Source organism: Chiloscyllium plagiosum, chromosome 41 (assembly GCF_004010195.1).
Source record: "Chiloscyllium plagiosum isolate BGI_BamShark_2017 chromosome 41, ASM401019v2, whole genome shotgun sequence".
Taxonomy (NCBI): Eukaryota; Metazoa; Chordata; class Chondrichthyes; order Orectolobiformes; family Hemiscylliidae; genus Chiloscyllium; species Chiloscyllium plagiosum.
The window spans coordinates 7,540,223-7,551,189 of record NC_057750.1 but is presented as its reverse complement, the minus strand read 5'-3'; the positions used below and the strand labels follow the sequence as shown (position 1 = coordinate 7,551,189).

Genomic DNA, 10,967 nt, shown 5'->3' with positions numbered 1-10,967 from the left:
CAAACGTTGGAAAGAAATTGACATAAGGCTCCGCCCACCCAAATCAAACCAATCATCTCCCAGCTTATGGCCACTGCATCCAATCAAAACTTGTCCTCTCCACCCATCCCCCCACCCCCAACCCCCCAATTCATATTTTTATTCCTCTGGTCCAGCCTCATGTTTGAATTTTTCACTTATTTCAAAATGAAAATGAACAAAGTTCCCATATTCCACCCCCTCCATTCCCACACCCCACTCCCACCGAATTTCCCTGTTTCCAGAGAGTTAATTGAGTTTTGAATAAACTGCACTTCACCCCGAATCCGTTCCCAGTTAGGCACACGATAAACATTGATATGAATATTGACTGTAACACAGCCGGAACTCACACAGAGCCACCAACAGTCAAACGCTCACACTTACACACACACACACAGACTCTAATATACAGGTAAATGTACAAAGACACGGTCAAACACACATACACAGACTCTAATATTCAGGTAAATGTACAAAGACACGGTCAAACACACATACACAGACTCTAATAAGACACGGTCAAACACACATACACAGACTCTAATATGAATATACAGACCCAGTCAAACACACAGACTCTAATATAACTGTACACCCAGTCAAACACACACAGACTAATATAAATGTACAGAGACACAGTCAAACACACAGACTCTAATATAACTGTACGGAGACAGTCAAACACACAGACGGACTGAAATATAAATGTACAGAGACACAGTTAAACACACAAACACACACAGACTGAAACACAGGCTCTAATACAAATATATAGATACAGACTCAAACACACTTACAGACTGAAACACATACACACAGACTCTGACACAAATAGACAGAGACAAACACACCCGGACAATGTAACGCAGAGCCCCACACACAGAAACTCTGACACAAGTTTACAGAGACAGGGTCAAACATTCAAGTACAGATACAACTTCATACAGACTCAAACGTACATATTTTGTCGTATCTGCAAAGATAGACATAAAACATACAATTCGTGATGAAGGGCTTTTGCTCGAAAAGTCGGTTTTCCTGCTCCTCGGACGCTGCCTGACCTGCTGTGCTTTTCCAGTTCCACTTTCTATCGACTGACTTCCAGTATCTGCAGTCCGTACGATCTTCAAATATGTATATGTAGGCATACCCATAGAGATTAAAAAGTACAGGGACACACAGATGTACAAACTCGGATTCAAAACCTAAAAGTACACAGACTCCAAACTTACAAAACTCAAGCATTAACATGGACTCAAATATAATCAAACAGACCCAGATACACTCAAACCTTCACAAATACAAGTCTAACCACTCTTTCAGATTCAAAACACATCAAGTTTGACACACAAGTTCAGATGAATTCAAACACAGAGTGAAAGACATACATGCAAATGTAGCTCCTAAGAAATCAGGCAGATAGACTGTGGGCGAATAGAAAGATTTATGACCTGCGTGGTATTAAAATGGTCCATTGTGATTAGATTACTTACAGTGTGGAAACGGGCCCTTCGGCCCAACAAGTCCACACCGACCCTCCGAAGCGCAACCCACCCAGACTCACTCCCCTTCACCTAACACTACCGGCAATTTAGCATGGCCAATTCACCTCACCTGCACATTTTAGTTTCAGACTTCCAGCACCCCGCCAGTTCATTGTTTTATAATAGTCTGGGTTTGGGGGATGGTTCATCCCGGAATTTTATAACAACACCGGGTGGAGTACCTGATTCAGTTCAATTTTTGTTTCTTCACGACGGAAGAGATTGTTTGTACTTGTAACTTTAAAGTTCATATTCCTCTATATTCTTATATTATGCTTTTTCAATTCACATTAGTTCAAAAAAACCTTCTCATTGCATGTCCATCATTTCCCAGTAAAACTCCCAAATCGAATTGATCCCAATTTGAAAGAGTTTTTCGGTTCAGACCATCTATTGAAATGCTAGCTTTTATTCGATAACATTTTAATGTTTCCTTTCGACCGTTTTATCTTGTCAAAGCAACCTGCTTTTTTGGGGTTAAATTCTTAAAGGAAATTACTAATTTAAACAAACGGCAGAAACAATGACCAATTGAGCCGCTGTAAAGTTTTCTGTAAAGGAGTTAGGGAAATAACGTCGACTTTTGCGAAGCTGTAGAATCCTCGGAACTGAGACAAACCAGCGAGTGCTGGGGAAACTCAGCAGGTCTGTGGAGAGAGAAACAGAGTTAACGTTTCCAGTCCAGTGACCCATCTTCTCAGCAGTGCTGTGTTCTTTCACGTTTTACAACACCGCCGTAATAAAACGGTGCAGGGATTATTTCAGAAATTGCCGGAAAGGCTCAGCAGGTCTGGCAGCATCTGTTCGAATTCCTGTTCCTTATCTAATCTCTATCCAGTTCTGAAATGTTAACTCTGATTTCCCTCCACGGACGCTGCCAGACCTGCTGAGCTTTTCCAGCAATCTCTGAAATAATCCCCCGCTCCGTTTATTACGGTGTTGTTATAAAACGTTAAAGAACTTGGCTGGGAACGTTAACTCTGTTTCCACAGATCTGCTGAGTTTCTCCAGCACTTACTTGTTTTGTCTCAGTTCCTAGGACTCCACAGCTTCGCAAAAGTCGATGATATTTCCTTAACCCTTTACGAAAAAACTAAGCATCCTGTTCCTAAACTAATTCCTATCCGGCTCTGAAACGTTAACTCTGATTTTTCTCTCCACGGGTGCTGCCAGACCTGCTTAGAAATCAGAGTTAACATTTCAGAACTGGATAGACATTAAATAAGGAACAGGAATTCGAACAGGTGCTGCCAGACCTGCTGAGCTTTTCCAGCAATTTCTGTTCTTGTTTCTGATTTACAGCAGCCGCAGTTCTTTCGGTTATTAGATTAGATTAGATTACTTAGAGTGTGGAAACAGGCCCTTCGGCCCAACAAGTCCACACTGACCCGCCGAAGCGCAACCCACCCACACCCCTACGTTTACCCCTTTAACATAACACTACGGGCAATTTAGCATAGCCAATTCACCTGACCTGCACATCTTTGGACTGTGGGAGGAAACTGGATATATCCATATTACCTTACGGGTATATCCAGTTAGACTGCTGCTTTCCCCCTTGGTCTCCTCTCGAAACTGAATCTGCTGCCCAGTTCCCCACCAACAAAACAGGACAGAACTCGCTGGAGAAACTCAACAGAGAAATCTAGAGTTAAGTTCTCGAGTCCAATCACCCTTCTTCCGAATTTCTACCGTTTTATTTACGCAGTTCGTTATTTACTTCTGTTTCAGGTCAGCTGTCAACACGTTGAGTATGTTTCAGACGCAATTATTTCTGTGCGTGTTTTTAAATACAGAAATGACAACCACAGGTTCACGGAGAAATTCACTGGTTATACCTGCTGTCCAGTCGTAACCGTTCGCTCCCAGGACAAAACTTCAACAATTAAACGAAACCTTAATGTTATAACTCCCCCAAACACACACACACTTGTGTTATCCGTTCCATTTCTACAAACTAACAGCAGGAATAAATCTTGCCCCTTTAATCAGGAAGTGTCTATATCAGATCAAAAGCTGCACTCCGATTGTCTCATAACCCCCGTTCCATTTAATCAAAAGACTTAAATCTCGATTATAAATCCCTGATTGAAATCAATTTCGTGGCTGGAATCAAATCTCTAATTGCACTGCTCAGATTAACGTTGTGTGTTTTTTTTAAAAAGAAACACGTCCTCTGCAAAAAAAAACACACCAGGTGTACATTTACAAAACACATGCATTTTTCAAAATAAAATTTGCAAATATTTTCTCTCAGACCCCCGTCTGTTTCTTTCCAAAGCGAAATTACAGGCGGACTATTTCTGAAAATCTTTTACCTCCCTTAAAGGCAAATTATGAAACAGTCCAGTCTCTCACTCGTAAAAACTGGGGAATCTGGTGAAGAGTTTAGGCAGAAATAATAAAGGGTTTGTCGAGGTGCTAATATGTTCCTTTCCTAGTCAATCAACTGAGCACAGCCACCAGTTCAAGAATTCATGATTAATACCGTGGCTAGTTATTTTTGTCTGTTCCCTTTTAATAACAGATTTTAGAAACTTAGAAAATAGATAGTAGGCCGTTCGGCCCTTCAAACCTGTTCCCCCATTCAATATGATCACGGCTGATCTTCCAACTCAGTGCTTCGAAGAATGGTCACTGAGTTTGCAACCCTAACTCTGCTGTCTCGCCCCATAGATGTTGCCAGACCTGCTGAGTTTCCCTAACCATTTTGTTTTTGTTTCAATTGCAACCTTCTTCACCCCGAAGAACTATATCTATTTCCCATTTCTAATCTAATTCGGCACAGTGGCTAGCACTGCTGCATCCCAGCGCCAGGGACCCGGGTTCGATGCCCCCCTTGGGCAACTGTCTGTGTGGAGTTTGCACATTCTCCCAGTGTCTGCGTGGGTTTCTTGTGGGTACTCCGGTTTCCTCCCACAATCCAAAGATGTGCAGGTTAGGGTGGATTGATCATGCTAGGTAATCAGTGAGAGGGAATGGGTCTGGGTGGGTTACTCTTCAGATGGTTGGTGTGGACGAGTTGGGCTGAAGGGCCTGTTTCCACACTGTAGGGTGTCTAATCTAATCCCTATCCAGTCCTGGAGGGTCACTTGGCCTGAAACATAAACTCTGATTTCTCTCCATAGATTGAGAAATTTCTGTTTTCCTTTCTGTTTTACAGCATTCCCAGTTCTTTCGGTCTCCATGTCAAATTCCTTCTGGAAAACATCCAAGGTCTGACCTCAACCGCTTCCTGTGTCAGAGAATTCGACAGGTTCCCCCCACTCTCTGGATGAAGATATTTCTCCTCATCTCAGTCCTACCCTGCTGTGACCCCCACTCCCACCCCCATCTCAGTTGTGGACTCCCTGGTCATTGAGTAACGGCAGGAAGGATGTTCCTATTGTTAGAATTCCGTAAGCTTCCAAGAAATCCCCCTTATTCTTCTAAACTCCAGTGAATACTATCCTGACCAATCCAGTCTCCCATCATTCCTCAGTCCCACCATCCCGGGAATCTGTCTGATAAATCTATGCTGTCCTCCCCCTATCACCAGAACATCATTCCTCAGATAAGGAGACCAAAAGTGCACACAACACTCCAGGATGTGGTCTCACCAAGGCCCTGTGTAATTGCAGCAAGACACCCCTGCACCTGGACTCAATTCCTCTCATTTCAGAGGCTAACAGAGTTCAATCATGTTTTAAAAACACCAAGTTATTTTATAAATAAATGTAACTGATGTTATTACAGAGTCCCACAGCCACAGAGACAGGCCCTATGTTCCAAGCCGAGTAAAACGTCCATCCGCACTCACCCCATTTCCCTGCACTTGGCCCATATCCCTCTAATCCTTTCCCTATCCATGCATTCGTCCAAATGCCTTTTAAATGTTGTTAATATTATTTTTAAATTTCTCCCGCTTATCATCATGCAGAGGCTGGATAGACAGGGAGTTTTGTCCCTGGAGTGTAGGTTGAGGGAAGGGTGGCGAGGCGGTGGAAAGGCATTGAGAGGAACAAGAGTAGGCCACTCTGCCCTTCCAGCCTGCTACCCCATTCAATAAGATTGCGGACGCTCGGATTTGAACCTCAGCTCTACATCCCTGCACATCCCCCCGATAATCTTTCATCCCCTCGGTCATCGAGAATCCATCCCCCTCTGCCTTAAACACAGTTAAAGATTCTGCACTCTCTGCCTTTTGGGGAAGGGAATTCCAAAGACACTCAACCCTCCGAAATAAAATGCTTCCTCATCTCCATTCTAAATTGCCACCCCCTTATTTTAAACCCCTTGATCTAGATTCTCCCACAAAAGGAACTGTCCTTTCCACATCCACCCAGTCATGACCCCCTCAGGATTTTAGATGTTTCAATTCAGTCACCTCTGCCTCTTCCAAATTCCAGAGGATACGGGCTCAGCCTTTCCTCAGAAGGCGGTCTGCTCATTCCAGGGATTAGTCTTCTCCGAATTGCTCCAACCACACTAACCAGTCCTGTACACGGTCTTCCAGACGTAGTAACACCAAAACTCCGTATAACTGAAGCAAACCCTCCTTACTTTTTGGAAAGTAGAGATTGCACTGGAGCGGGTGTAGAGGAGATTGATCAGGGTGTTACCTGGGATGGAGTGATTGAGTGTTGAAAGGAGGCTGGGGTTGTTTGCCACAGAGCAGAGGGGGAAACCTGACTGAGGTGTCTGAACTGGTGGAGGGACACAGACAGGGAGAAACGTCTGCCTTTAGATTAGATTCCCTACAGTGTGGGAACAGGCCCTTCCACACAGGCCCTTCGGAGGATCCAGACAGAGGGAGAATGTGCAAACTTCACACAGACAGTTGCCCGAGGTGGGAATTGAACCCGGTCCCTGGCGCTGTGAGGCAGCAGGGCTAACCACTGTGCCACCGAGGGGTCAATGGAAGAGCTTTAAGTTAAGCTAAAGAATAGAATAGAATATCCTTTATTGTCACGTGTACTCCAGTAGGGAAGTAGTGAAAATCTTTTACAATGGCTGCCTTCTAATGGCACCATCTTAAGTACATCAGTGCAACTCTTGGATTCTAAAAATGGAAAAGTAGTAGTAGTATTACTTACAGTGTCTAAAAAGATGTTAGAAGTAAGATAGTTATAACATGGTTAAAGGATTGGCATTACAGTCCAGTAAAGCATTTCAGATCGATATTATATTTCAGCATCTCAGCACGTGGTCTGGCTACCTGCCAGACCCCTGTCCAACAACAGCCCCCTTCCCCCACACACTCCACTACATCACCGTCAGGCAGCATCTGAGGAGCAGGAGTCGCCCCTTCAGGACTTATACCCGACTCTCCTGCCCCTCGGATGCTGCCTGACCTGCTGTGCTTTTCCAGCGCCACTCTCCAGCACAGATCTCCAGCATCTGCAGACCTCACTTTCTCCTGACACCAAGATAAAGGTGCGCTGCTTCAAGACTGGCTCCTCCTCTCCCGGATCTCCAGGACTCGTTTCCCCTCACGCCGTTTCAGGCAGGAGGCTCGGGGGGATTTGAGGAATTCCTTTTCATTCAGAGGATGGCGAGGAGCTGAAAGTCATTGCCCGAGAGAAAGAGAGAGAGGCAGGAACCTTTTAAGTCATATCTAGATGTGCATTTGAAAAGGCTGTGGGCTGGAAAATGGGATTCGAACAATTGGATATTGGACAAACAACACAGACAATGGGCAAAAGGATAACTGCTGTTTGAGCTATTTGCACATCTGTGGGTAAACCCTAACATTTCTGTGCTGATAATACTCTAGTTCCTGTTTACCAAACCCCATAAAACCACAGTAGAGCCCTGTAACTCAAATCTTCTTGCACTGAACAAACCATTGATTTTCCCAATTACTTGCTCTACCATTGCCTGGTGAATTGGGACAATCATATCCCTTTACACTTCTTAATATATCATCATTTTGTGATGGTTATCTGAAATTTTAAATTTTTTTTTGACATTTTAGTTCCAGATTTCAATTAAATTTCTCAACCTCCCTGGTGCCTTCAGGACCTAGGGTAGGATTTGAACTCAGTGAGTGATGAACATGGAAATAGCAAGTCTCCACGTTCATCACTTGGCAGCACAGTGGCTAGCACTGTTGCCTCACAGCGCCAGGGACCCGCGTTCGATCCCACCCTTGGGCGACTGTCTGTGTGGAGTTTGCACATTCTCCCAGTGGCTGCCTAGATTTCCTCCGGGTGCTCTGGTTTCCTCCCAGAGTCCAAAGACGTGCAGGTCTGGGTGGATTGGCAGTGGGAAATTGCCCCATAGCATTCAAGGATGTGTAGCCTAGGTGCATTAGTCAGGGATAAGTACAGGATAGTAGGGGATGGGGTCTGGGTGAGTTACTCTTTGGAAGGTTGGTGTGGAGTTGTTGGGCCAAAGGGCCTGTTTCCACACTGTAGGGATTCTAAAGTGACAATCTTCCAGAGCACAGCTTGATGTGGCATCTATAGAACATTGCTGCCCTCCAGTGGGCAGTGCAGGACTAGCAGTGAAGAGAGAATCTCAAGATCTAACTCACAGAAACTGACTTCGCAACAGCAAAGCCAGGAACATGGCCCAATTGGTCCCGGTTAGGATTTACCCACACTCGAACAACATTTATCCTCCCTGTTTCCCACATCCCACCAGCCCCTATCCAAACTAAGATGTGGAGGTGCCAGTGTTGGACTAGGGTGGATGAAGTTAAAAAATATCTTGTACTTTCAAATGAACCCTTTGGACCTGGAGTTGTGAGATTTTTAACTTTATCCAAACTAATGTCAACTCCAAACTTAGAAGTCAGGAGCAAATGACTGCAGATGCTGGAATCTGATGAAATGTTAGCTTGCTCTCTCTCCACGGATACTGCTTGACCCGTTGTGATCTCCAGCACTTTTAACCCTGGAAGTTCACTCCATTTGGCATCTCTATGCATGTGTCTGTTGTGTGGGATGTGGGGATCGCTGGTAATGGCAGAATTTGTTCCCTGTCCCTAACTGCCCTTGAATTGAGTGTCTTGGTTGTCCATTTCAGAGGGCAGTTTAGGGTCCAACCACATCGCTGTGGGTCTGGAGTCACATGTAGGCCAGACCAGGTAAGAATGGCAGATTTCCATCCCCAAAGGGCATTAGTGAACCAGATGAGGTTTGTACAACAATTGCAGATAATTCCACAGCCACCATTTACAGAGATTGGATTTCAATTCCTGATTTTCTTTAATTAAATGAACAATTTGAATTTAACTTCCAAGGTGGGGTTCGAACCTGCATCTCCTGCTATCAGTTGTGACACGAGCACCATCTCCCCTGAGAGGTGTACATTTCTGTAGCACTTCACAATGTCTCGGACAGCTTGGAGAAGCAAGGCCTCCAATTTGTGTTGCGTAGCAAGATCCCACAACAGGCCATGAGATAAAGCTCAGAACAGGGCAGTGTTTATCACTCCCTCCCAATGGGCAGCCAAGGCTGCAGTGTTCGATCCTGACTGTAGGGGGCATAGCTCCTGTGCTCCACTATACATTCTGGAAATGGGAATCATACAGCAATATGTGGCCAGGGCTCCTTGGTTTTACATCATGGAGCAGGGAGACAAGAGAAAGAAAATAATGAGAGACAGGACGTTTCCTATTGACAGACTGAAAACAAGCGATAAAGGCATTCAGGGGAGTCAAGATGGTGGTTTGAAGGATGTGGAAGTGGATTCATTGGAGCAGATGTGAAAGATGTGGAAGTGGATTCATTGGAGCAGATGTGAAACTACGTTTAATGTTGATATTGCTGGGTGGGCAGGTAAGGAATTCAAAGTTAGACTGAGACTGGGCCTGGGCCATGCTTCAATGAGGAGCTCCTGGCCAATAGCGATGGCCTGGCTTTTATTCACAAGGGGAGTGTGCGCTGTCAGTAAGTACACCCAGCCGCACGCGCTCACCGTCACACTCTCACTGTCTCTCGCACGCACACTCATACTGTCTCATTTAAGATGTATCTAGACAGATACATGAATGGGCAAGGAGCAGAGGGATACAGATCCTTAGAAAATAGGCAACAGGTTTACAAAGAGGATCTGGATCGATGCAGGCTTGGAGGGTCGAAGGGCCTATTCCTGTGCTGTAATGTTCTTTGTTTCTCACACATATATACTCACACCGTCACATTAACACTCACACAAACACACTGTTTTATACACACACACACACATGTTGTTACTCAAACACACACACACCATTATATAAACACACCCAGGCAGAGAGAGACAGAAAAAACAATACATACACACAGTGAGATTGACCAACTGTAAGAGACAGATAGGCAGTCAGTGAGTCGGAGGAACAGACAGAAGGGAAAAAAGTGTACAAACATTAACAGAGAGCCAGACTGAAGCATCCCGTGCCCCAGTTGGAGAATATCTACACTGTGACCGTATGTGTGTTACAGTCAGGGTAAAACAATCCTCTTTCTGTACAGTGGGGGGAGGGCGGGTAGTCTTTCTGACCATGTCCGTTGTCCCCCCGAAACCTCGCAGCTTTGCGCCCATCTCTTTCCCAGTCATTACAAGCCCAGGTATTCCGCTAGGAACACGCTCAGGATCCTGCAGAGGTTCTCGATGGTAGGTGGGTGCAAATTCTCTGCCGTGTCCTCCATCGTGTGCCAGACCCGGGGAAACGGGGTGGAAATCAAGTGCAGGATCGGAACACCTAGCAATGAAACACAGGAGGCATCAAAAAAAACAAACCAGACGGACCTCAAACATTCCAAAGGGCAGGGGTGGCAGTAAACAACATGCCCCTCTGCTATATTAAAAATGTAACATTTGTGTGCTTAATTCCCATGTCCACACATAGAATGGAAAATCCTATGTAAACATGTCGTGGTGTAATTCTGCCCTCTCACCAGTGGCGGTGCTGCAGAGTCATTATAGGCAAGAAGCTGTGAGTATAGCACCTCCACCTGGAAGAAGGTGGAATCACCAGTTTATGTCATAGTTTCGATTACAAACACTGCACTTTATAACCAATATCTCAAAGTGAGGATAGTTCTCATTTAATTTGAACCTGTAATCTCAACTCATTAGAAGTGTAATCCTGCAGATTGATTGTTCAGATTGGCAGCATTCGGAAATGTAGAAGCAATTATCGACTTAGTATTTATCGTCTCGTATTGAGAAAAATAACAGTGAAATATGTTATGTTGGCAGAGTCAGCACCATTTGGAGTTACAAGAAGAATGAAGAGAAATTTTCAGAAATAGAGTTCATCTTCTGTGCAAGGTGTTCAAACCCAGCTCCAGGCATTCTGCAAGGGGACCCTACTCCGGGTCCAGCAACATCAAACACATCGAGAGTCCACACTCGGTCATCGCCACTGGCAACCAAACCACACCACTGCATCTGCCCCACAATGTCAGAAGGTGGAGGAATAAAGAGGGA

At 44.8% G+C, this 10,967-nt stretch overlaps 1 protein-coding gene across 1 annotated transcript in view; it reads right to left on the bottom strand.

Annotated features, from left to right (window-relative positions):
- Positions 1-9,730: 9,730 nt before the first annotated feature.
- Positions 9,731-10,967, bottom strand: part of LOC122542807 (glutaminyl-peptide cyclotransferase-like) — a 16,548-nt gene continuing 15,311 nt past the window's right edge. The window contains exon 7 of the mRNA XM_043680865.1: positions 9,731-10,236. Coding sequence (XP_043536800.1) covers positions 10,091-10,236 — 146 coding nt within the window. The 3' untranslated portion in view covers positions 9,731-10,090. The remainder of the gene's footprint in view (positions 10,237-10,967) is intronic.